At 38.6% G+C, this 27,820-nt stretch overlaps 1 protein-coding gene across 3 annotated transcripts in view; it reads left to right on the plus strand.

Moving 5' to 3' along the window:
- The window catches only part of tst (superkiller complex helicase subunit twister), a 522,759-nt gene that overhangs the window by 447,572 nt on the left and 47,367 nt on the right, over positions 1-27,820 (plus strand). For all 3 annotated transcript variants that reach the window (XM_090389516.1, XM_090389517.1, XM_090389518.1), the window contains one exon: positions 16,020-16,238. In XM_090389516.1, the coding sequence (XP_090245642.1) occupies positions 16,020-16,238 (219 nt within the window). The remainder of the gene's footprint in view (positions 1-16,019; positions 16,239-27,820) is intronic.

The raw sequence follows: 27,820 nt of genomic DNA on the forward strand, positions 1-27,820 counted from the left end.
AATTTAGTCGATTTATTAACCAATTGTTATATCAAATTATCTTCTATAAGTAGATTATAGACCTAGTCAGGATCCTTAGTTTATTCTAAATTGAGATAGCGAGATTTCGAAGCTAATCAATACTTACGAGTCCGTAGAAATACCGTTCGTGAATTCCCGCCATTTTTACACGATAGCATAAGCTTAGTGTAGTATACTGCATAATATAATATTGTCAATTAATCAGTAAATCTATTAATCTTGATAAACTTTATTGTCAATTAAATTGTATTTTTAACTCTATAAATATATATAACGACTTAATCGTAACAAATAATTAATACATAACTATAGTGGTACACGTGATACAGAAGTTGTATAAAGGGAACACTAGATACCGAAAAAAAAAAAAAAAAAATATATATATATATATAACATAACTGTTTTGGGATATAACTTAAGGATTTAATTTTTGTTTTAAATTTTATTGAATTAAATTGGAATCATGACTCTGACCAGAGCAGCAAAGCAAAAGGCTCAAGCTAATGGGAGTGCTGTGGTTCAGGGGAGAACTGAGGGGGGCAGTTGCCCTCTGAATCACAGTCTATTAAAATGCACTGTTTGCTTGATGTTTGCGGAGCAGTCGGGTACGGGACATGATACTGCCAAGGGGGATGTCTTTGTGTGTGCATGATGTAAGGAGTGCAAGGAAATCAGGCGACAACTCAGCGTTGTTATGGGCCTTTATGAGACCTTGAAGGACAGGGTGGATGCCCTCGAAGGAAATAAATTGAGGGGCCCATCAAGCTCTCAGCTGCCCACATCAACGCCAGAGCTTGCACTTGGTCATCAGGCAACACAGGGGCAGCCCCCTAGGCAGAATGCGCTGGTCCCACAGGAACTAGTAGTTGTTGGTGACTCTATTGTCAGGGAAACGGGGAACATGCTTTGTAAAAAGGATAGGTGGAATAGGACCAGGGTATGTCTGCCAGGGGCAAAGGTTGATGACGTTGTGCGGATATCATCTTTTAAGGGCACAAAAGGTGATATAGTTGTACACGTTGGCACTAATGATATTAAGAGTAGGAGACCGGCGGAATTACTTAGCAAGTACAGGTCACTGTTGAAAAAAAGCCGTGAATTAGGGTTGAACTTGAAAGTGTCTGCAATTCTGCCCAGACACGATAGGAGGGAGTATATGATGAGAGCCTTGTCGATCAATTCGGCCCTGGAGGGATTGTGCAAGGCTCAAGGGGTAGAATTTTTTTCAGCCTGGACTGTACTTGTTAACAGGAGAGATTGCTTCTACAGGGATGGGATACACTTAAATAGAAAGGGTGCAAGAATTTTTGCTGATGCTGTCGAGGCAGTGTTAGGTGGGTCGGAAAACTGCTAGTTGGGGGGGGATACAAGGACTAATAGATTAACAGTAGCCACTGGCAGAGGTGGAAGTGATTCTTGCACTGCTTCTATTCAAATGAGCAGAAGTCTGAAAAACAAGATGCAGGATATTTCAGAGACTGCTGGTAGTCATTGCGTTACAAGTAAACACATGGGTTGTGTTAGGGTAGCTAAGAATAGAAACAGGTGCATGTATACCTGCGTGTACACCAATGCTAGGAGTTTGGTAAATAAATTTGATGAATTTGAGGTATTGCTCAAAACATCAAAGGCAGATATTGTTGGGATATCAGAGACGTGGTGTCACACAGATATAAGTAATGCGGAACTGGAATTTGGGGAATACAATGTATATAGAAAGGATAGACAGGACAGGAGGGGAGGAGGGGTTATGCTATTAATTAAGAAACACATAAAGTCAAAGGAAGTGAAGCCAGTTGACATCGATGGACAGGGCAGTGTCGAGTCAGTTTGGTGTGACATAAGCATAGGGAAATCAAAATTGAGAGTAGGAGTGTGCTATAGGCCTAATGACTCTGATGAGTATAATAATATATTGTACAGGGAAATAGAGTGGGCCAGTAAATCAGAGAGTCTTATAATGGGGGATTTTAATTTCCCAGATATTGACTGGAATTTGTGGGTTGGTCACTCGCACACTAGCAAGGCTTTTGTGGATTTATTGGATGATTGTTTTCTACATCAGCATGTTCGTGAGGCAACAAGAGGGAGCAATACTCTTGATCTGATTATCAGTAGTGATTCTTCATGCATTAAGAACCTGCAGATAAATGAACCACTAGGTGGCAGTGATCACAGTGTGTTGAAGTGGTATTTACTCAAGGAGGTAACTACCATCAGAGGTAAAGGGAAGGGTTTTTGTTTTCGTAAAGGCGACTATTATGGTCTGAGACAGTATTTAAATTCTATACAGTGGGACCAACTGATGATGTTACCAACAGCAAACTCAAAATGGGAAGCATTCAAGGAACTAATCTTGGTGGCTACCAGGCTTTACATACCAACTAAGAAATATTGTTCAAGGTTTAGGCCTAAATGGATGTCAGATGGACTAATGAGACATGTGGCAGAGAAGAAAAATGCATGGGATACATACAAATTAATGGGTGACATGGAAGCCTATGATAGATATAAGTTGGTCTGTAACCAAGTCACAAAGGAGATTAGGCAGGCAAAGGCAGACTACGAAAAATCCTTGGCAAAGGATGCAAAGAAAAACAGGAAGGAGTTCTTTACATACTTGAACTCGAGAAGGAAAGGGATGAATCAGATTGGTCCACTGGATATTGATGGTTCAACAGTTGAGGATCCTGCTCAGGTGGCTAACAATCTAAACGAGTATTTTGCATCTACATTCACGCATGAGGAGTTATTCAGGAAGGAGAATGATGTAGGTAAAGTAAACATTGGCAGTGAGCTGGATGATTTTGTAATAACTGAGAGGAAAGTGGAGGAGAGATTGTTGAGGATAAACATAAAAAAGGCACCTGGGGTGGATGGGATCTATCCAGTTATATTAAAGGAGGCAGCAAAGGAAGTATGCAAACCCCTAGCCATAATTATGAGAGCTTCTTTGGACTCAGGGGAGGTACCCATAGACTGGAGATGTGCAAATGTAACCCCAATTCACAAAGGAGGATCAAAGGCTGACACAAGTAATTATAGACCTGTTAGTTTAACTTCTGTTCCAGGTAAATTAATGGAGGCACTGGTTAAAGAAGCACTGCAGGATCATCTAGACAAGAATTCAGTTATAGCTCAGACGCAGCATGGTTTTGTTAAGGGCAGGTCTTGCCTGACCAATTTGATTGGATACTATGATGTAGTCACAAAAGAACTGGATGCAGGGAATAACTTTGATATTATATATTTGGATCTTAGAAAGGCTTTTGATACTGTTGCACATGGAAGACTGCTGCACAAATTGGAGCAGTGTGGCATTGGAGGCAAATTGCTGCTATGGATAAGGGGATGGTTGAGTGGCAGAAGACAGAGAGTGGTAATCAATGGACACTGCTCAACGTGGACTAATGTTATTAGTGGAGTTCCTCAAGGTTCAGTGTTGGGTCCATAGTTGTTTTCAGTGTTTATGAATGATATTGATGATGGGATATCAAGTTTAATGTCTAAGTTTGCAGATGATACAAAGGTTGGCAGGGTCGTTAAGGACACTACTGACGCTATGCTGCTGCAACAGGATCTGGAAAGGTTGAACAGATGGGCTGAGAGGTGGCAAATGAAGTTTAACATTGACAAATGTAAAGTACTACATATGGGTAACAGTAACCCCAGAGCAATGTATCAACTCTGCGGTACTACACTGACAGTGGTGGAGAATGAAAAGGACCTGGGGGTAATTGTGCAGGCAGATATGAAGTTCTCTGAGCAGTGCAGACGAGCTGCAAGAGTAGCTCATTTTGTCTCGTCAATGATATACAGGAATTTTTCTAGCAGGGATAAGGAGGTGATTATTCCCTTGTATAAGGCAATGGTTAGGCCACATCTTGAGTACTGTATACAGGTCTGGAGGCCTCATTTCAAGAAGGATGTAGAGCTGCTGGAACGGGTACAGAGAAGGGCAACAAGATTAGTAAATGGAACAAAGGGTTGCTCTTACGAAGAAAGGCTTAAGTTTTGCAAATTACAGAGTCTGGAGACTAGGCACCGACGAGGTGATCTGATAGAGGTGTATAAGGCTTTGAATGGTTTGAGCATGCTCAATGCCAATGGGATTCTTCATCTTTCTCAGAATAATCACCTCAGAGGGCATAAATTCAAATTGAGGAAGGACGGATGTCGGATAGATGTGCGGAAATTTGCCTTTGGCCAGCGGGTGGTTGGTTGGTGGAACCGACTTCCATCACTTGTTGTTGAAGTTGATAGCCTAAACAAATTTAAAGCTCAACTGGACAGGTATTTCGAACGAACGGAGGGGTGAAATGGGAGAGGGTTTTTTTTTTTTTTTGGCTGATGCTGAATAAGCTTGCTTTCTTGCATCATATGCCTCTACTAATGCTAATGCTAGTTGATATCTACCATAGGCTTCTGTGTCACCCAATAAGTTATATGCAAGCCATGCACTTTTCTTCTCTGTCACGAGTTTCATCAGTTCATCTGACATCTGTTTCGGCCTATGCCTTGAAGAGTATTTTTTATTTCGTATGAAAAGCCTAGTAGCTTCTACAATTAATTCCTTGAACACTTCCCAATTAGAATTAGCTGATGGTAACATCAGTTGGTCTCACTGGATAGAAATTAAAAACTGTCAGAGAACACTGTGGTCACTGAAAGCAAAAACCTCTCCCTTTATCTTAGATGGTAGTTACAGCTTTAAGTAAATCCAACATTAATACATTGTTATCAATGTCACCTAGTGGTATTTTTATCTGCAAATTCCTAAAGTATGAATAATCAATGTTGATGATCATTTCAAGAGTATTACTCCCTCTTGTTGCCTCTCTAACATGTGATTATTTTGTGATTTCAAGGACTGCTGAAACATGGTGTGATTTCAAGGATTGCTGGGACATGCCATGATTTCTAGGACTGCTTGGAATCATCCTGGAACAAGTAAATACATGGGCTCTGTTAGGGTAACTAAGAGTAAAAACTGGTGCATGTATACTTGCATGTACACCATTGCTAGGAGTTTAGTAAATAAATTTGATGATGAGGTGCTGGTGAAGGGATGAAAGGTTGAGGTGGTTGGGATATCAGAGACATGGTGTCACACAGAGATAAGGAATGCAGAATTCAAATTTGCGGAGTACAGTGTGTATAGAAAGGATAGCCAGGATAGAAGAGGAGGATGGGTGGTGCTGTTAGTTAAGAGACACATAAAATCTAATGAAGTGCATACAGTTGACATAGATGGTCAGTGCAGTGTTGAGTCAGTTTAGTTACATAAGCACTGGGAAAGCAAAATTGGAAGTAGGAGTGTGTTATAGCTCTAATGACTCTGAGTATAATGAAATCTATACAGAGAAATAGAGTGGGCCAGTAAATCGGATTGCTTTATAATGGGGATTTTAACTTCCCAGATATTGACTGGAGCTTGTGGGTTGATCACTTGCACTAGCGAGACTTCTATGAATTTATTGTATGATTGTTTTCTACAGCATCATGTTTGAGAGGCAACCAAAGGGAGTAGTACTCTTTATCTGATTATCAGTAGTGTTTCTTCATGCATTAATCATCTGCAGATAAAGGAACCTTTAGGTGGCATCAATCACAGTATGCTAACGTGGAATTTACTCAAAGAAGTAACTACCATAAGGGGTAAAGGGAAGGGTTTTGCTTTCGTAAAGGTGACTATGGTAGTCTGACACAGTTTTTAAATTCTGTACAATAGGACGAACTGATGATGTTACCAACAGCAAATTCTAAATGGGAAGCATTCGAGGAAGTAATCTTGGAAGCTACTAGGCATTTTATCCCACCAAGAAATACTGTTCAGGGTTTAGGCCTAAATGGATGTCAGATGAACTAATGAGACTCGTGGCAGAGAATAAAAATGCATGGAATGCATATAGAACACTATGGCAGATATAGAACACTATGGTCTGTAATCAAGTCACAAAAGTGGTTAGTCAAGTGAAGGCAGATTATGAGAAATCTTTGGTAAAGGGTGCAAAGAAAAACAGCAAAGACTTCTTTTCTTATGTAAACACTAGGAAGAAAGGGGATGAATCAGATTGGTTCATTTGATATTGATGGTTCAATTGTTCATGATACTGCTGAGGTAGCTGGCAAACTGAATGAATATTTTGCCTCTACATTCACACATGAGGAATTCTGTAGGGAAGTGAAGTCCAGAAGCTTTTCCAACTCCAGCAGGGAGCTGAATGATTTTGTAATAATTGAGAGCAAAGTGGAGGAGAAATGGTTGAAGTTGAACATAAGAAAAGCACCTGGAGTGGATAGTATCTACTCCTAGTTATATTAAAAGAGGCAGCAAAGGAAGTAAGCAAACCTTTAGCCCTAATTATATTAGCTTCCCTGAACTGAGGAGAGGTCCCTATGGACTGGAGATGTGCAAATGTGTCCTCATTTCACAAAGGGGGATAAAAGGTACATCCATTAAGAATTTGAATCTGATACCTTCATTGAGTCATCATCATCAGCCATTTTAAATCCACTGCAGGATGAAGGCTTCTCCAACAACTTTCCAATTTCTTTTGTTTTGTGCAATGCCCATCCATTTACTACTCACGAACCCATGAATTTCATCTGTCCATCACCGTTGTTGTCTTCCATGTTTTCTTCTACCTCCTTTTGGGTACCATTCTGTTATTTTCTTAGTCCTTTCATCATGTCTTCGAGCTATGTGTCCTGCCCAAGACCATTTTAGTTCTTTAGTTTTGATAATAATGTCCTGTACTTGAGTTTGCTGCCTAATCCATGTGTTTCTCTTCTTATCTAACAGTCTGATTCCCAATATAATTCGTTCCATTCTTTGCTGTGTAGTTCTCAGCTTCTCTTCCATTCTTTTGGTGAATGCCCAAGTTTCTCTTCCATGAGTCATGGTGGGGAGTATACATTGGTTCATTATTTTACTTTTCAGACAAAATTGAGATATTGCTCCTCAGTATGTGACTATATTTCCTGAATGCTATTCATCCAAAATTTATTCTTCTCTTGACTTCCAGCCATTTATCAATATTACAGCTAATGACTTGTCCCAGATAAGTATATGAATCCACCTTTTCAATTACTGCTCCTTCAATGTTTATATCCCTTTCTGTGGCACTTGTTCATCATTACTTTTGTTTTAGCCATATTAATCCTTAGTCCAAAATCCATAGTTAGTAAGGATTTTGAACTAAGGATGAATATGAACATAACCGATTAACATTTCCCTCTAATTCTTTGGGTTCATAGCTTTTTATCACAATGTCATTGGCAAATCATATGTGGTTTAGGTACTCTCCATTCACATTGACTCTTTTCTGCTACCACTCTAACCTTCTGAAAGCTTCATCAAGGGCAGCAGTAAACAACTTCGGAGGTATTGTGTTGTGTCTCCTTGTTGAGCTCCTTTCTCAATTTTAAATTTGCTACTGTCTTTGTCTAGTCTAGTCTAGTCTAATAAAGGAGGTAGTGTTCTCATATATTTTCTTCAAAATCATAATATATGGGGTATCCATGCCTTGTCTTATGCTGTATGTAGTCAAATGCCTTTTCATAATCCACAGATGCAAGGCAATAATGATGTTTTATATTCATTTGCTTTCTCAATTAGCTGTGATATTATGTGAAGGTGATCCATAGTTGAGAATCCTGTCCTAAAGCCAGCTTCCTCTTTCGGTTGATTCTCATCAAGTATTCTTTTTATCTGTGAACAACTTATAGATATGGGAAAACAAGCTAATTGATCTATAATTTACAATTTCTGATTTATCTCCTTTTTTTATGCAGCAAAACTATGATTGCATTATTCCACTCCTTAGGCGTCACACCTTTTCTAATGCATTTCGTGAAGAGTCTTTCCAGTTTCTGTGTCATGTCTCTTCCTCGCAATTTTAACAACTCTAGAGTAATAGATTGACAGTAGCCACTGGCAGAGGTGAAAGAGATTCTTGCACTGCTTCTATTAGAATGAGCAGAAGCCTGAAAAACAAGATGCTTGATATTTCAGAGACTGCTGGGAGCCATTGCGGTACAAGTAAACACATGGGTTGTGTTAGGGTAGCTAAGAATAGAAACAGGCGCAGGTATACTTGAGTGTACACCAATGCTAGGAGTTTAGTAAACAAATTTGATGAATTTGAGGTATTGCTCAAAACATCAAAGGCAGATATTGTTGGGATATCAGAGACGTGGTGTCACACAGATATAAGGGATGCAGAACTGGAATTTGGGAAGTGCAACGTCTACAGAAAGGATAGACAGGATAGGAAGGAGGGAGGGGTTATGCTATTAGTTAAGAAACACATAAAATCAAGGAAGTGAAGCCAGTCGGCATCGCTGGACAGTGCAGTGTTGAGTCAGTTTGGTGTGACATAAGCATTGGGAGATCAAAATTGAGAGTAGGAGTGTGCTATAGGCCTAATGACTCTAATGAGTATAATAAGAAACTGTACAGGGAAATAGAGTGGGCCAGTAAATCAGAGAGTCTTATAATTGGAGATTTTAATTTCCCAGATATTGACTGGAATTTGGGGGCTGGTCACTCACACACTAGCAAGGCTTTTGTGGATTTATTGGATGATTGTTTTCTACATCAGCATGTTAGGGAGGCAACTAGAGGGAGTAATACTCTTGATTTGATTATCAGCAGTGATTCTTCATGCATTAAGAATCTGCAGATAAATGAACCACTAGGTGGCAGTGATCACAGTGTGCTGAAGTGGGATTTACTCAAAGAGGTAACTACCATTAGGGGTAAAGGGAAGGGTTATTGCTTCCGTAAAGGTGACTATGATGGACTGAGACAGTATTTAAATTCTATACAGTGGGACTAACTGATGATGTTAACAACAGCAAATTCAAAATGGGAAGCATTCAAAAAATTAATCTTGGAAGCTACTAGGCTTTACATACCAACTAAGAAATATTGTTCAAGGTTTAGACCAAAATGGATGTCAGATGAACTAATGAGGCATATGGCAGAGAAGAAAAATGCATGGGATACTTACAAATTAACACATGACACAGAAGCCTATGATAGATACAAGTTGATATGCAACCAAGTTACAAAGGAGGTTAGGCAGGCGAAGGCAGATTACGAGAAAACCTTGGCAAGGGATGCAAAGAAAAACAGCAAAGAGTTCTTTACTTATGTAAACTCTAGAAGGAAGGGGATGAATCAGATTGGTCCACTTGATATTGATGGGTCAACTGTTGATGATCCTGCTCAGGTAGCTAACAAACTAAATGAATATTTTGCATCGACATTCACACATGAGGAGTTATTCAGCGAGGGGAATGCCAGAGGTGTATTCAACTCTAGCAGTAAGCTACAGAATCTTGAAATAACTGGGAGTAAAGTGGAGGAGAAATTGTTGAAGATAAACACAAGAAAGGCACCAGGGGTGGATGGGATCTATTCAGTTATATTAAAGGAGGCAGCAAAGGAAGTAAGCAAACCCTTAGCCATAATTATGAGAGCTTCCTTGGACTCAGGGGAGGTACCCATAGACTGGAAATGTGCAAATGTGACCCCAATTCACAAAGGAGGATCAAAGGCTGACACAAGTAATTATAGACCTGTGAGCTTAACTTCTGTTCCAGGAAAATTAATGGAGGCACTGGTTAAAGAAGCACTGCAGGATCATTTAGACAAGACTTCAGTTATAGCTCGGACACAGCATGGTTTTGTTAAGGGGAAGTCTTGCCTGACCAATTTGATTGGATACTATGATGCAGTCACAAAAGAACTGGATGCAGGGAATAGCTTTGATATTATATACTTGGATCTTAGAAAGGCTTTTGATACTGTTGCACATGGAAGACTGCTACACAAATTGGAGCAGTGTGACATTGGAGGCAAATTGCTGCTATGGATAAAGGGGTGGCTGAGGGGGAGAAGACAGAGTGGTAATCAATGGACACTGCTCATCGTGGACTAATGTTATTAGTGGAGTCCCTCAGGGCTCAGTGTTGGGTCCATTATTGTTTTCTGTATTTTTAAATGATTTTGATGATGGTATATCAAGCTTAATGTCCAAGTTTGCAGACGATACAAAGGTTTGCAGGGTTGTCAAGGACACTACTGACACTATGCTGCTGCAACAGGATCTGGAAAGGTTGAGCAGATGGGCTGAGAGGTGGCAAATGAAGTTTAACATTGACAAATGTAAAGTACTACACATGGGAAACAGCAACCCCAGAGCAACGTATCAACTCTGTGGTAATACACTGACAGTGGTAGAGAATGAAAGGGCCTTGGGGGTGGTTGTGCAGGCGGATATGAAGTTCTCTGAGCAGTGCAGATGGGCTGCAAGAGTAGCTCATGGAGTATTGTCAATGATATACAGGAATTTTTCCAGCAGGGATAAGGAGGTGATTATTCCCTTGAATAAGGCAATGGTCCAGCCACACCTAGAATACTGTATACAGGTCTGGAGGCCTCATTTCAAGAAGGATGTAGAGCTGCTGTAACGAGTACAGAGAAGGGCAACAAGATTAGTGAATGGAACAAAGGGGTGCTCTTACGAAAAAGGCTTAAGTTTTGCAAATTACAGTGTCTGGAGACTAGGCACCAGCGAGGTGATCTGATAGAGGTGTATAAAGCATTGAATGGTTTGAGCATGCTCAATGCTGATGGGATTCTTCCTCTCGCTCAGAATAATAACCTGAGAGGGCATAAATTCAAATTGAGGAAAGACAGATGTAGGATAGACGTGCGGAAATTTGCCTTTAGCCAGCAGGTGGTTGGTTGGTGGAACAGACTTCCATCCCTTGTCGTGGAGGTTGATAGCCTAAATAAGTTTAAGGCTCAGCTGGACAGGTATTTTGAACGAACAGAGGGGTGAAGTGGAAGTGGGTGTTTTTTTTTTTTTTTTGGCTGATGCTGCATAAGCTTGCTTTCTTGCATCAAATGCCAATGCTAATGCTAACAACAAGTAACTTCACCTTCCCCCGGGGCTTTCTGATGATTCATTTTCTTCAATGCATGTTCTACCTCATCAGGAAGGATATCGAGTATGTCATATGTGTTACTAATTTGTGATCCATCTTCCTCACTGCTGGCATCATTCCGTCGCTCCTTGTATAATTCTCTATAGTATTATTCTGCTATTTGAATTATGCCATCTCTGCTATTTATAAGTATACCATTGCTATTCTTCAATTTCAATATCATTTGTCTTTCTGTATTCCTGTAAATCTTTTTATGTCCCCTCTGAGTCTCTATCTAAGGGCTTTACATAACTCAGTATACTCAATTTTATCCTTGTCAGTGTTTATCTTGCTCTTCATTTGTCATCTTCGGGTTCATCATGGCAAGTGTTTCTTGACTAATGTTTTCTCCTTTGAATTTCTTTTTACCTATATGTTTCTTGGGCTTTATCACTTTCAGAAAGTTGTAGTGATTAACGTTGATATCTTGGTCCTGAACAGTCTGCAGAAGCTCATACTTGTTCTTAAGTTCCAGTACATACTGCTTTTTCTCCTCTTCTTTTTCTTTCTTCTTTTTTTTTCTTCTTTTTCTCCTTATCTCAAAGAGCTTCATATTATTTACTCGAGTCTGTATTTTCCTTTCTTTTCTTACATCTATATCAAGTGTGCACCTTGCCATTCTGTGATCACTTCCAACCTTTACCTTGTTCAGGATGGTAACATCATTCACGATATATCTTCTGTTAGTGAGGATGAAGTCGATTTCATTAGTTCTTAATCCATTTGGGCTCTTCCATTTTCACTTTCTGTTCACCCTTTCCTTGAAAAAAAGTGTTCATTACTGACATTCCTCAAAATTCTGCAAATTCCACAAGTCTTTCATATCTTTTCCCAATTCCAAAATTTCCTTCATTGAATGTTAATATTAAAATCAAGAAAGTTGACAGAAATCCCATGTTGAAGGTAAAAATTGAGACCAGGTCTTGAGGAGACTCATCTTTGGGATCTTTACCTACAGTACTGGCAAACTTGATCATCATTAATTTCCAAAAGATCAGTTATTACTCAAATTCTTACCTCAAATTAAATTTGTTATTCAAAAATCATTTTTTATGTTGTTCCACCCTGGCTAACATACTATTTACTTAATTGCTGGTTATGCTTAAATATACTTGACCCTACTGATTTCTCTCTTTGCTTATGTAGACTTATTGAAAATTGTGAACATGTTCTCTTCTTCCCTACTATTCAGTCCTCCATCCAACCTTGTTTCCTCAGTGGATTTCACAGCCTGCATCTGAATCTAATCTTATACAATCCATGAAGCATTTCCAGTATCTGCAAGAATTTGCCAAGCAAGCCTTCTTCAAGAAGAAAATAACTATTTGCTGCATTTACTTGTACCTTGGTTCCTGCTGTTTTGGAATTTACTTCATAATTAGCTATCCTGCTAGCTCTGACTCTGCAACATCAGTGGTTCCCGATCCCTAATGAAAACTTTGATGGTACTGTATTACTCATAGTGCAGGATTCTTTATAACTTTAAATCTTTTTTTAAACTCTTCTAGCATCTGGTCCTTCCTTTTTGTACTTTCTTTTTATGTTTTGTCTTGTACAATGCTGAAACTTTGTACTTGGTTAGTCCAGTGCAGGGTGTTTTTTTTTTTTTTGCAGCCAAGGGACTTGTATTACAACTATGGGTGCAGGATTTAGTCCATTAAGGACATTGCAAATATAGTTTGGCCTATCTCCTAGTAGCATGGACGGATACTGAGATGCAGCCTTCCTGGTAATGATTGCTTCCTCGTAGAAAAGTGACCAGAAAAAACTGAACAACACAACCACACAAATACCATTATATTAATTTACAGCATATGTAGCGATATATGCCAAAGGTATTTATTGTTGCAGCGTACAACGCTGAGTTGAACTAATGTTAAAGATCTGCCCTATATAACACACACACACTGAAATTTTTCCAAATAATGAAGTATTTCTGTTCCAGAGCAAGACACAACCTCCTCGGCAGTGACAGGTGGGTGCTGATGGGGGAATTGTGATATAACAAGCATACACATGCAAAACAAGAGTCCACATCTAGCTTGGCAGATTACTCCCACCCAGTACTAATTATATATGATTTTCTGCCAGATATATTTTGCATAACATTTTTTTCTTTTTAATTATAGGCTATGTTATATTGAATTTGCACTTGCCTTAAATATTCTAAGCAAGGATTGCCTGTTCATTTTTATATATGTTACTGTAAAGACCCAAAATTTAATAAATCCTAGGAATTATTAGTTCTCCCTGGCAAAAGCCCGAAACATTCAGTTTATTTTGTACTTTTACTGCTCTAATAAGGTAAATTTTATTACCTTATTAATATTACCTTATTAATAAATTCAAGCATTAGTAAAAGCCTGAATATCAACACATTTCTCTTTATTTCAGACTTTTACTGTTTTTTTTTTTTTTTTTTTTTTTTATATTATTATTATGTAAACTCCAAACACGAGAGGTATTAGAACCTATAGTACTTAGTACTGTGCTTGGGTTGGAGATTGAGAAGACGAAAGAAGATATTTGTTGACATTGGACTTGAACTTCTGTAGACTGTAATTTTCAGGAAATATGTATGAAGGAAGGTTGTTCCAGAAAACGGCAGTTGAATGAATAAACGAGGAAGATATAAAGTTGGTTCTGTGAGTTTGAAGTTGGACAGTAGATGGATGTTGGCTGGTGGCGGCACGTGTTCGGACTGTTTTGAAAGAGAGAGCGGGAATTATAGAAGCCAATTCAGAAGACCAGTGCTCATGGAAGTATCTGTAGAAGAGGCATGCAGCAGAAACAGTACGTCTATGAGACAGCAACTCTGTTAGCGATGAATCATTAATTATCTGTGATATTGGATAAATCCTAGTATTTAACAGTTTTCATTGGTAAAAGTCCATTTGATTAATTGCATTTGCAAATTATTTTCCGTTATCTGACTGAGGTACTGTACATTAGCCACTCCAAATATAGTGATTATGTTATTATCCAGGCAACTTTTATGGGGGATAGATGATATATCCCCTCTGTGCTCTTGTTTATAAATCATAAAAGTGAATGAATTAGGAATTATCATTGTTTCTCTTTACACACTATCTAATTATCACTTTTCTGATTTTTAAAGGGAACCCAGTTTTAATGGTCATAACCCCATGTGGATGTTCTGAAACAAACATACAGGGTCAGATAATCAAAAGGACATTAGACCAACATATTCTCTCCATTCTTAATGATAAACACCTGTTTTCATTCTATCACTGGCTCTAATATAAAAATAAACTTAATTTTTTTCCCTCTTTAATCACAGTGAATTTCTGGAAAGTGTAAAATAACCTTTCCTATTAGGTAGTGATCACTACCTGATGATTTCTACTTTAATAGGAAAGACTCCTTTAATAACCAATAAAATTCCGAGACAGAAACTAGACAGTGCAAACTGGGATATTTTTAGTAAATTAGCTTGATTTAATCCAAATATTATAAACCAGGAATCAATAAATGAAGTTGTAAAATGCATCACAAAAAATTTTATGAGTAGCATTCCTGAAGATTTCAACACACTTCCCATGATAACCAAAATCTTGATGATCTACTGAATGTATGGAAACAAAAAAAGAGAAAAATAGACTGGGGAAAATTTTGACATTATTTCTTACCACTGAAAAGCTGATATTGTTTAAACATGCCTGTGCAAAATCAAGGCATATAAGATGCCAACACTACCTATGAGTGTAGTATATCAAGCTTTTTTGAAAGCTTGCTATACTATACTGAAATTTTACACTTTTCTTACACATTTTAAATTAAATGTAAGAAAACATTTTATATTAAAGTAGCTCCATTAAAACATATTATACATACCAACATAATATGCATAGTGTAATTCCTTCTTTATTCTTTATTGACCTTCCCCCAGCCCAATAAAAATTAAGCAAAAGCTATATGAAAGATATAAGAGATTCAATGCAAGAATTTAATTTATTTTGTACATCAGCATCAACAATGGCATATGATACAAGAAAGCAAGCTTATATAGCATCAGGGAAAAAAAAAAAAACCACACTTCCCATTTCACTTATTTATTCCCTCCATTAGTTTGTCTAGTTCTTCCTTAAATTTATTTAAGGTATCAGCTTCCACAATACCAGATGGATATTTGTTCCAGTAATCAACAACCTGCTGGCTAAAGGCACCCCTCCGCACATCTGTTCTGCAACCATCCTTCCTCAATTTGAATTTATGTCCCCTCATACATAGTCTGAGCAATAGGAAGAATCAGCACTGAGCTTGCTCAATTTATTCAAAGCCTTAAACACTTTAGTCAGATTACCTCAAAGATGCCTAGTCTCTAGGTGCTGCAATTTGCAGACCTGAAGCCTTTCTTGGTAAGATCACTCCTTCGTTTCCCCTCGCCAATCTCGTTGCCCTTCTCTGTACTTGTTCCAGCAGCTCTACATCCTTTCTAAAATGAGGCCTGCAGACCAGTATGCAGTACTGAAGATATGGCCTGACCATTGCTGTATACAATAGGATAATCACTTCCTTTGCTAGTAACTGCTAGCAAAATTCCTGTATATTATTGACAAAACCCCATTAGCTGTAGGCAGCCTGTCTCCACTATTCGGAGAACTTCATATCTGACTTCATATCTGACCTAGGGATTTTTTTTTTTTTTTCATTTTCCACTACCCTGAGTGTAGTACTGCAGAGTTGGTGACTTACTTTGGGGTTACTGCTACCCATATACAGTATTCTGCATTTGTCAATGTCAAACTTTAGTTGTCATTTCTCAGCCCAATGCCTATCTTTTCTATATCCTGTTGTAGTGCAGTGGCATACCATCATTAATTAATCTTAATGATGGTATTGTAAATACCATCATACAATTTAATAAAAATTTTTATTAAATTGTAATAATAAAAATTTTAATACTCTTAAACTGTTATTTGTTCTAGTCACCATGTATAATTTATTTAAAAGAATTTATTTTTTGTTTATTAAAGGTCTTAAAAAAATTAAGGTATTTAAATGATAGAGGAATGGTTGAACTGAAAGGCACAGTAGCTAGAATAATCAACAGCCATGAATTGCTTGCAACAGAATTGCTTATAGCAAATATATTTAACAAATATTCTCCTGAAGAAGTAGCAGCACTCTTGTCATGTATGGTGTTTCAACAGAGAATGGAAGACCAGCCAAAGCTTACAAAAGCACTAGATCAGGTAGGTTTAGTTTAGAAATATCCATTTGAAATCTTTTCTTTGAAATTACAGAAAGAAGGTATATATATTACAATTGACTATATAAATACATGTTTCAGTTCAGAATAAAGTACCTTGAAAGGTGACAGAGTATATTTTATTGTACATATGCATGGCCTCCAGGGTATATCTGCCAGAGGCAAAGGTTGATGACGTTGTAGAGCAGATATGATCTTTTAAGGGCACAAAAGGTGATATTGTTGTACGTGTTGGCAGTAATGATATTAAGAGTAGGAGACCATTGAATTACTTACAAGTACAGGTCAATGTTTAAAAAAAGCCGTGAATTAGGGTGAATTTGAAAGTGTCTGCAATTCTGCCCAGGCGCGATAGGAGGGAGTATATCGGAGCCTTGTCGATCAATTTGACATAGGAAGGGAGGAGAGTCCCATATGATCCCAGTAGTGCCAAGTATAAGATTCTTAGGACTTCTCTTGGATAAGAAACTAACATTCCTTGAGCACATTAAACAAATCAAGACTTTCTTGCTTAAAGAAATTAAACATTCATAGAGTTCTTTCTGCAATAACTTGGGGACAGATCGATATACACTTCTCAAACTTTATTGAGCTATAGTTCGTTCCAAAGTAGATTATGGAGCAGCTGCTTACAACTCGGTGAAACCAAGTGTACTGAGATGGTTAGACCCCATACACCACAGTGCTCTCCGTAAAGCACTCGGAGCTTTCCGAACTTCACTTATACAAAGCTTTTATGCAGACGCTCATGAACCTTCACTACTGCTTAGAAGACAGAACTTGCTATTACACTGTGCCATCAAGATAAAATCTATCAGTGAGCATCCAAATAGAGACTTTGTTTTCATATAACTGGGAAAACATATAACAAGCCCATCCACGAATGAATTGACCTGCTAACATCCGTCTGAAAGGTTTACTACTAAGCCGAGAGCTTGATTATGACAACGTAGCTGCTGTGATTGCACAGGCCATTCCACCCTGGTGAATAGTTCAACCCATATATGATATGTATTTTCAAACCTGGGGGAAAACTACTCTATCAAGAATAAACTACCAGCAGTTACATGTAGCATACAAAGAACAATATCCACATCACACTTTCATATATGCAGATGGGTCTAAATCAGAGATTTGTGTAGGAGCTGCGATTCATTTTGATTATTGTACTGTTATCCAACAACTCCCAAAAGAATGCAGTATTTTTATTGCTGAATTACAAGCCATTTCGATAGCCATAAACAGATAGCAAACAGGCATAATTTTCACGGACTCGCTTAGCTTTGTTATTGACTTGCAGAATGCAAATACCACAAGACACCCAATCTTAAAAAATGTCCAATATTCAGTATCAAAGCTATTACAAAGAAATCACAATATCAGATTATGCTGGATCCCAGGCCACACAGGAATAACTGGAAACGAAAGAGCAGACAAAGCAGCAAAAGAAGCTTCCACCTCTGATTATACCTTTCACACAATACCATATACAGATTACAAGTCCTTAATCCACCAGTACAAAACAACGGTAACAGCACTGGCTAGATCAGACTAACAACAAACTTTGTCTAATTAAAGAAACATATAGACTGTGGACTACTAGCTTTTGATCGAATAGACAGGAAGAAATGACTCTTGCTTGATTGCGAATTGGGCATACACATGTGACTCACTCTTATCTACTCAGAGGTGAAGACTCCCCTCAATATCAAAACTGTGAAGTTCTGCTAACTATACATCACTTCATGGTGAACTGTCCAAAATTTCATAGGGAAAGTCTGAGCCTTTCAAACAATAATGAATGCACAAAACAACTTAATGCTTAAAACAATTTTAGATAACCAGCCAAATATTACTGACGTTTTCTTCTTCCTTAAGTTAACTGGATACTTCCAAAACATATAAAATTAATAGTATACCATTTATAGAGAAGCTACATGATTATAAAGCAGAATCTTGACTTTATTCTAAAACACAATAAGAAAAATGAAAAATGCTAATATAAGAAACTCTCCTACCTAGGCTAGGTGCATTGTAGCCTAAGCTGCTCTTGCGCCAACAGCTCATAAACAACAACAGCATATGCAAAAGGTCAGGTATCTATCACCATAATGTTTAACCCATGTTTGTAGTTCACTAGTCAAGACCAGCTGACAGTTTTGTTAGCACTGCATTGCATATATCAATTCCAAAGTGGATCTGAAATGTTTTTAATAGTTATGCAGGATTGTTGATATCTTTCTTCATAAGATATTCAGTTTCATTTAGTCATCCCAGCATGGCATTATCACGAAATTTGCCACAAAGACAGAGCATGCTCATATTCTAATTAAGTGTGGTGTGAAACACCTCCACTTGCATTTCAAAAATCCTTACCCTACCCTTCCCCAAATAAAATAAGCAGCAGGTAGTCTCTGCGCTTTTGTAGATCTCTCCTGATCTTACTAATTTACCACCATTATCAAGGTGAACTAAGCACCTCCCCCCCCCCACACACACATCAGAGTGAACCTTGTGTTGTACTGCCCTTGGAAGGATTGTTGAGGCTTTGCATAATAGACATTCGAACGTTAGTACTGGAATTTTTCATGTGCAGAATTTTGTTAATTTGGAAGCAAATTCATTTATTTGAACTCTAACGTAGAATGTCATGTTGCAGTAGAAATGGAATGATACGTCATTAACAGCATAAGCATCAGTAAGAAGGAGTGTTCTAATATAATGTCAAGTTTAAGAGATTGAGCCATTTTGTGTTTTTTTTTTTTTTTTTTTTGGGATATTGGAACTTTCTTTTAAAATAGTAGTAGTAGTAGTGGCATGTGATGCAAGAAAGCAAATGTATGAGCTTATGCAGCATTAGCCAAAAAAAAAAAAAAAAAAAAATCACACCATTCCCTCCAAATGCCTGTCCAGTTCCTCCTTAAATTTATTCAACCTATCAACTTCCACAATGACAGATGGAAGTTTGTACCAGCAATTAACCACCCGCTGGCTAAAGGCAAATTTCCGCACATCTATTCTACATCTGTCTTTTCTTAATTTGAATTTATGCCCCCTTAGGTTTGTAATCTAAACAAGTGGAAGGATCCCATCATAATTCAGAGTGCTGAACCCATTCAACGCCTTATACACCTCAATCAGATCACCGCGCAGGTGTCTAGTCTCCAGCCACTGCAATTTGCAGAACTTAAGCCTCTCTTGATAAGAGGATCCCTTCATTCCCCTCACCAATCTTGTTGCCCTTCTCTGTACACGCTCAAGTAAATCTACATCCTTCCTAAAATGAGGCCTCCAGACCTGTACGCAGTACTCAAGGCGTGGCCTGACCATTGCCTTATACAGAGGGATAATCACCTCCTTTTCCCTGCTAGAAAAATTCCTATATATCATTGACAAAACCCCATGACCTGCCCTGGCAGCCTGTCTGCATTGCTCAGAAAACTTCATATCTGCCTGCACAATTACTCCCAGGTCTTTTTCATTTTCTACCACCTTAAGTGTAGTACCACACAGTTAGTACGTTTCTCTGGGGTTACTTCTACCCATGTGCAGTACTTTGCATTTGTCAAGGTTAAACTTCAGTTGTCCTTTCTTAGCCCATCTGCCCAAATTATCTAGATCCTGTTGCAGTAGCACACTGCCATTACTGTCATTAACAACCCTGCCAACCTTTGTATCATCTGCAAACTTCGACACTAAGCCTGATATACCTTCATCAATATCATTGATAAATATACAAAACAACAGTGGACCCAACACTGAACCCTGTGGGACTCCACTAATAACATTAGTCCAAGAAGAGCAGCACCCATTGATTACTACCCTCTGTCTTCTCCCACTTAACCATCCTTTTATCCATTTTAGCAACTTACCCTTAATACCATTCTGCTCCAATTTTGTACAATAGTCTTCCATGCGCAACAGTGTCAAAAGCTTTCCTGAAATCCAAATATATGATATCAAAATTATTTTTTGCATCCAGTTCCTTTGTAACCACATCATAATATCCTATCAAATTTGTCAGACAAGACTTTCCCTTAACGAACCCATGCTGTGTCTGAATTATTTCTGCAGTCTTATCTAGATGATCCTGCAATGCATCTTTAACCAGCGACTCCATTATTTTACCCGGAACAGAAGTTAAACTAACTGGTCTGTAATTACCCGTGTCACCCTTCGATCCCCCTTTGTGAATTGAGGATACATTTGCACATCTCCAGTCCATGGGAACCTCCCCCTGAGTCCAAGGATGTTCTCATAATTATGGCTAAGGGTTTGGTTAGTTGCTTTGCTGCCTCCTTTAATATAACTGGATAGATCCCATCCACCCCAGGTGCTTTTCTTATGTTTAACTTCAACAATTTCTGTTCCACTTCGCTCTCAGTTATTACAAAATCATTAAGTATCCTGCTACAATTTGATAATTTTCTGCCATTTTCAAACCTTAATAATTCCTCACGTGTGCATGTACATGCAAAATACTCACTCAGTTTGTTTGCTATCTGAGCAGGATCATCAACAGTCGAACCATCGATGTCAAGTGGACCAATCAGATTCATCCCCTTCCTTTTAGAGTTTATATAAGTAAAGAAATCCTTGCTGTTTTTCTTAGCATCTTTTGCCAAGGATTTCTCGTAATCTGCCTTCGCCTGCCTAACCTCCTTTGTAACTTGGTTACAGATCAACTTGTAGCTATCATAGGCTTCTGTGTCACGTGTTAATTTGTATGCATCCCATGCATTTTTCTTCTCTGTTATGAGTCTCATTAGTTCATTTGACAACCATTTAGGCCTAAACCTTGAACAATATTTCTTAATAGGTATGAAACTTTTAGTAGCATCCACGATTAATTCCTTGAATGCTTCCCACTTAGAATTTACTTTTGATAACATCATCAGTTGATTCCACTGTACAGAATTTAGAAACTGTCGGAGACCACTGTACTCGCCTTTACGGAAGCAAAAACCCTTTCCTTTACCCCTGATGGTAATTAAATCTTTAAGTAAATTCCACGTCAGTACACTGTGATCACTGCCACCTAGTGGTTCTTTTATCTGCAAATTCCTAATACATGAATGATCACTGCTGATAACCAGATCAAGAGTATTACTTTCTCTGGTTGCCTCTCGAACATGCTGCTGCTGCAGAAAACAATCATCCAATAAATCCACAAATGTCTGACTAGTGTGTGAGTGCCCAACCCACAAGTTCCAGTCAATATCTGGGAAGTTGAAATCCCCCATTATAAGACATTCCGATTTACTAGTCCACTCTATTTCTCTTTACAATTGTTCATTGTATTCATTCGAGTAATTAGGCCTATAACACACTCCTACTCTTATTTTTGCTTTCGCAGTGCTTATGTCACACCAAACTGACTCAACAGTGCACTGTTCACCTATATCAACTGGATGCACTTCTTTTGATTTTATGTTTTTCTTAATTAACAGCATAACACCTCCTCCCTTCCTATCCTGTCTATGCTTTCTGTGCACATCGTACTCCCCAAATTCCAGTTCAGTATTCCTTATATCAGTGTGACACTGTCTCTGATATCCCTACAATACCCGCCTTTGATGTCTTGACCAGCACTTCAAATTCATCAAATTTATTTACTATACTTCTAGCATTGGTATACATTCAAGCATACATGCTCTTACTCCTATTCTTTGTTACCCTAACACATCCCATATACCCACCCATTCCACGATGACCGCCACCCGTCCCTGAAACTCCCAACGCCCCACACTCCAGGTCGCTACTTATTCTAATAGAAGTTGTACAAGAATCACCTTCACCTCTGCCTACGGCTATTGTTAAACTATTAGTCCTTGTATCCCCCCCCCCAAGCTATCAGTTTTCCGACCCACCTAACACTGCCTCGATAGTATCAGCAAATATTCTTGCACCCTTTCTATTTAAGTGTATCCCATCCCTGTAGAAGCAGTCTCTCCTGTTAACAAGTACAGTCCAGGCTGAAAAAAATTCTATCCCTTGAGCCTTGCACAATTTTTCCAGGGCCGAATTGAATGACAAGGCTCTCATCATATACTTCCTCCTATCGTGTCTGGCCAGAATTGCAGACACTTTCAAATTCAACCCTAATTCACGGCTTTTTTTCATCAGTGACCTGTACTTGTTAAGTAATTCTGCCGGTCTCCTACTCCTAATATCATTATTGCCAACGTGTACAACTATATCACTTTTTGTGCCCTTAAAAGATATCTGCTCTATAACGTCATCAAACTTTGCCCCTGGGAGACATACCCTGGTCCTGTTCCACCTATCCTTTTTACAAAGGATGTTTCCCATTTCCCTGACAATAGAGTCACCAACAACTACTAGTTCCTGAGGGTCCAACGCATTCTGCCTTGGGGGTTGCCGCTGCGTTGCGTGATGACCAAGTGCAAGCTCTGGCGTTGATGTGGGCAGCTGAGAGCCTGATGGGCCCCTCAATTTAGATCTTTCGAGGGCATCCACCCTGTCCTTCAAACTCTCATATAGGCCCATAACAACGCTGAGTTGTCGCCTGATTTCCTTACACTCCTTACATCGTGCACACACAAAGACATCCCCCATGGCAGTAGCATGTTCAGTTCCAGATAGTTTGGCAAACATTTCACAAGTTGCACATTTTTTTAGGCTGTGATTTTAGGCGTTGGAGAATCACCCCCCTCAGTTCTCCCCCGAGTCACAGCACTCCTGCCACTTTGTGCCCGTTGCTTTGCTGCTCTAGTTTGGGGCATGATACTTTAAATTAATAAAATCAATAAATTAAATTAATTAAATGTCAATACTACGCTATCTAATAGAAACAGTGAAGCGTATTACTGTTTCTATAATTTTACGTTAGCTCTACCTAGCTACCTCAATTAAAAATTTGAATTCCCTATCACTATATACAAAAACAATGCCTGCAATATTCGAACGAAATAACGGTTTTATAAAGTATTACAGTATATCTACAAAAACTGTTTATATAAATTAAAATAAAAATAACCAGCGTAATTAAAACTATAAGACTACGTATTAAGTACAATATAAAATAACAATTATGTAAATAAAAAGCAAACACTTATTGTTTTTTTCAGAGCCTGTAACTCGCAGCTGTATTTTCTAAAGAGAGTCAGCGCACTCAGAGAAATGTTCATAAATTTAGTGTAAATCGTCAACCTTTATAAGAGCTTGATAAACATTTGTATTCAGAATGGAGCATTAAAGTGTAGGAAGCTGTAACAGCGCCATTTACATAGTATATCACTATAGTGTAGGCAGTGACAGTTTTGGGTACAACAATGGACAGAAGGTACATAATGGCAAATTTATATGATAACATCACCACCACCTTTCAGATTTTTTCATTTGGGACAGTGCAGGATGGTAGATAATGTCCTATTGGCATCTTCCACACCTATACTTGTCCATCAGATTGAAAAAAAATATGTACACACACACCACAGAATGTGTATCCTCTACTGTTCTAAATTTCAGGAACGATGAGCCACCAGGACTGGCATTTTGTGATGTGAAAACAAAAGTGAACCATGAAGACAGACATGGTGCAGTTATCTATGAATAATGTTATTTCTCTGAACACACAGTACAGGGATTAGTTACTAAAGTCACAAAGTGTGACTTTTGATAACATGGTGTATATAAAAGGTAAGATAAGCTGCAGCCATTATCAATCCACCGCAGGATGGAAGTTCCCTCCTCAATTCATATTGAGGGAAATGGACCATAATCTGCCACACTAGTCCAGTGTGGGGTTGGCAGATCAACCGTATTTAGCAGTCAGGGACTCAATCCAGGTCTACTCAAAGAGCGTGTGCTACTGCACTCCTGCTCCTGACTGCTCAGCTATGGAGGCCTTCTTAGTAGGTTGATAGTGTATATACTGATTGGCAACGGACTCCATTTCAGCCTCTCTGTCTGTCACTCCTTTTAAAGCATTCTGAGATTATAAATATATGCTATTACTATCTTCTCATAATATTCATTGAATTATTATTTCAACATCTATTATAAGTGGAGGATAGTATTAAATATTGTTGAAGTCACTGGGCACTAAAACAATTTAGCAGCTTATGCAAACAAGTGCAAAGTGTGTTAGTTGTCTGATGGCACCAGGGATTTCTCCCATCTCCATGTTGTGTACTCTGTGTAGGCTAGAGATTTAAAAAGTGTTTGGGGAGTGAAAGGATGTGTAGTGTTGTGCACCGCTGAGCTTATGCAAACATTGCACTTTTCTTATAGAGGTCTCTTCTTCCAACTAATTGGGACAAAACTAAGAAAATCCCACCACACAATCCTAAGGTTGATTACTAAAACTTAAATTGAAACACCTCCACTATTCCCTACTGTTGGGTCTAGGCAAAATTCTGGACCCTTTCACCATAAGTCCCAGCACCTGAATCTTTAGGGTGCCCCTAGGTGTCAAGAAAATTATGACTAAGTGATTTATCTGTGCTGTCGCTGAGTGAAATATCTAGTTATTTCTCGTTCTCTAGTTCTTATCTTGAATTTCTTAAACTACACCTTCACAACACCAGATGAGAGTTTGTTTCAACAGTCTATGACTGAAGGCAGATTTCAACACATCAGACCAACAATCCTTCCTCAATTTGAGTTTGACTCCTAGTATCTGAGCAAGAGGAAGGATTCCAACAGCATTAGCATTAGTAGAGGCATTTGATGCAAGAAAGCAGCATCAGCCAAAAAAAAAAAAAAAAAAAACCTACTTCCACTTCACCCCTCTGTTCGTTCAAAATACCTGTCCAGCTGAGCCTTAAACTTATTTAGGCTATCAACCTCCACTACAAGGGATGGAAGTGTGTTCCACCAACCAACCACCCGCTGGCTAAAGGCAAATTTCCGCACGTCTATCCTACATCTGTCTTTCCTCAATTTGAATTTATGCCCTCTCAGGTGATTATTCTGAGCTAGAGGAAGAATCCCATCAGCATTGAGAATGCTCAAACCATTCAAGGCTTTATACACCTTTATCAGATCACCTCGCTGGTGCCTAGTCTCCAGACACTGTAATTTGCAAAACTTAAGCCTTTCTTCATAAGAGCACCCCTTTGTTCCATTCACTAATCTTGTTGCCCTTCTCTGTACTCGTTCCAGCATCTCTACATCCTTCTTGAAATGAGGCCTCCAGACCTGTATACAGTACTCTAGGTGTGGCCTGACCATTGCCTTATACAAGGGAATAATCACCTCCTTATCCCTGCTGGAAAAATTCCTGTATATCATTGACAATACTCCATGAGTTACTCTTGCAGCCCGTCTGCACTGCTCAGAGAACTTCATATCTGCCTGCACAACCACCCCCAAGTCCCTTTCATTCTCTACCACTGTCAGTGTAGTACCACAGAGTTGATACGTTGCTCTGGGGTTGCTGTTTCACATGTGTAGTACTTTACATTTGTCAATGTTAAACTTCATTTGCCACCTCTCAGCCCATCTGCTCAACCTTTCCAGATCCTGTTGCAGCAGCATAGTGTCAGTAGTGTCCTTGACAACCCTGCCAACCTTTGTATCTTCAGATCTTCTCACAGATCTTCTCAAAGATGCCTAATCTTCAGATGCTACAGTTTGCAGAACTGAAGACTCTCCTGGTAAGAGCACCCTTTTGCTCCCTAAATCAAGCCTGTTGCTCTTCTCTGCACCCATTCCAACAGATCCATTTTCTTTGTAAAATGAGGCTTTCAGTCCTTATGTAGTATTCAAGATGTGTACCCAAATCATTGCCTTATACAACAAAATTAACACCTCCCAAATCCCTACTGAAAAAATTCATGTATATCATTGATGAAACCCCATGAGCTGTGCTCACAGCCTGCCTGTCTACACTGCTCAGAAAACTACATAATTATTCCCAGGTCTTTTTCATTCCCCTCATTTTTAATTCTGATATATTAAAAAGTAAGAGATTACCTCAATCTTTTACTAATTCTGCTCTGAGTATGGGACCCACAGTTGGTATGTTAATGTGGAATTACTAATCTCCATATGAAATACCTTGCATTTGTCAATATTACACTTCAATTGCAACTGAACACATTTGTCTAAATTGTTTAGAATGTATTGCAGTAGTAAACCTGATTACTATGATTAACTGCACTGCCAGCCTTCATATCATCAAACTTAGACAATAAGTCTGGTATGCCTTCATCAAAATCGGTAACAAATACAGAAAACAACAGTGAGTCCAGCACTTTGAACCCCACGGGACTCCACTAATACCATTAGACCTAGATGAGCAGTGCCCATTGCTAATCACTCTGTCTTCTCTTGCTCAACCATCCTTTAACCAAATCAGCAACTTGCCCGTAGTGCCCTACAGATCCAATTTGTATAGCAGTCTTTTATGCGGAACAGTATTAAAAACTTTTCTGAAATCTAAGTATATGATGTCAAAAAATATTTTTTGCATCCAATTTCTTTGATACTGTGTCATAGTATCTAATCAGATTAGTCAGACAAGATCACTCATTAACAAATCCATGCTCTGAATGCAGTATAACTGCATTTCTGCCTAGATGGCCCAGCATTACTTTTTATCCAGTGACTCTATTTTCCTCAAACAGAAGTCTTACTAACAGTTCTCTAATGACTCATATCTCCTATTGATTCTCTTTGTGAATTGGGGAGAATTGTTGAGGCCATGTTATATCAAGGATCTGGGTATATTCTTACCACACATATATGCCATGTCCAAAAATTTCATTACTTCATACAGCATGTCCCACCAAATTTTTCTTACTATTGAATACACCATGAATTGTCAAACTAAAAGAGTAAGCTTATCTGTGAAAAGATCTAAACCTCCCAAACACTCCCTAGTTCATTTCACAAATATACGTGATCCCAATTCTAATCTCAATGATGTCCATTTCCACTTGCAGTCTGCCAAACCCCCATGTACTCTTTCTTCCAGAATCTCAGTTATTAGTTGATTCAACTACTGCTCATCTCAGTTGCCCAAACTATTCGCTGTATGATTCCTTTCGCCTCAAAGGTGGCATTTGTGCATGTGTGTTCGTTCCGATATTCCCTGTCAGAGACTTGGTAATTTGGAATCTTCTCTCTTTGATCTTCTCTGGCTTAAAATCTCTCTACTTCATTGTGTCAAATTCATCTGTTGTCTCTACCATTTTCCCAACTCCACTAATCACTTGGAGCTCTTTGACTTCCTCTCTTTGCAACTTGACTTTCTCCATTCCAACTTTCCTAACAGTGAGGTAATTTTCCTTGGTGAATTTAATGTTCACAACTCCAGCTGGCTTCCGTTATCTAGTCACACCGATCTAGCTGGTCGAGATGCTGAGGCTTTTGCAATTACTAATGACCTTGCACAGATTGTTCATTTACCTACAAGAATACTGGACAATCCTAATCATACAGTCAACATGCTTGATCTTTTTTTCTCGCAAACAACCCTCCTACGTACACGGCCGAAGTGAGAGGTCCTTTAGGCACTTCAGATCACAACTTGGTGATTCTCTTCTCCAATGGAGCCTTTATCTCATGGCTATTCCCAACTTCGTATTGTTTGCC

Source organism: Mastigoproctus giganteus, chromosome 2 (assembly GCF_048544385.1).
Source record: "Mastigoproctus giganteus isolate SK-2022 chromosome 2, ASM4854438v1, whole genome shotgun sequence".
In the NCBI taxonomy this organism is placed as follows: Eukaryota; Metazoa; Arthropoda; class Arachnida; order Uropygi; family Thelyphonidae; genus Mastigoproctus; species Mastigoproctus giganteus.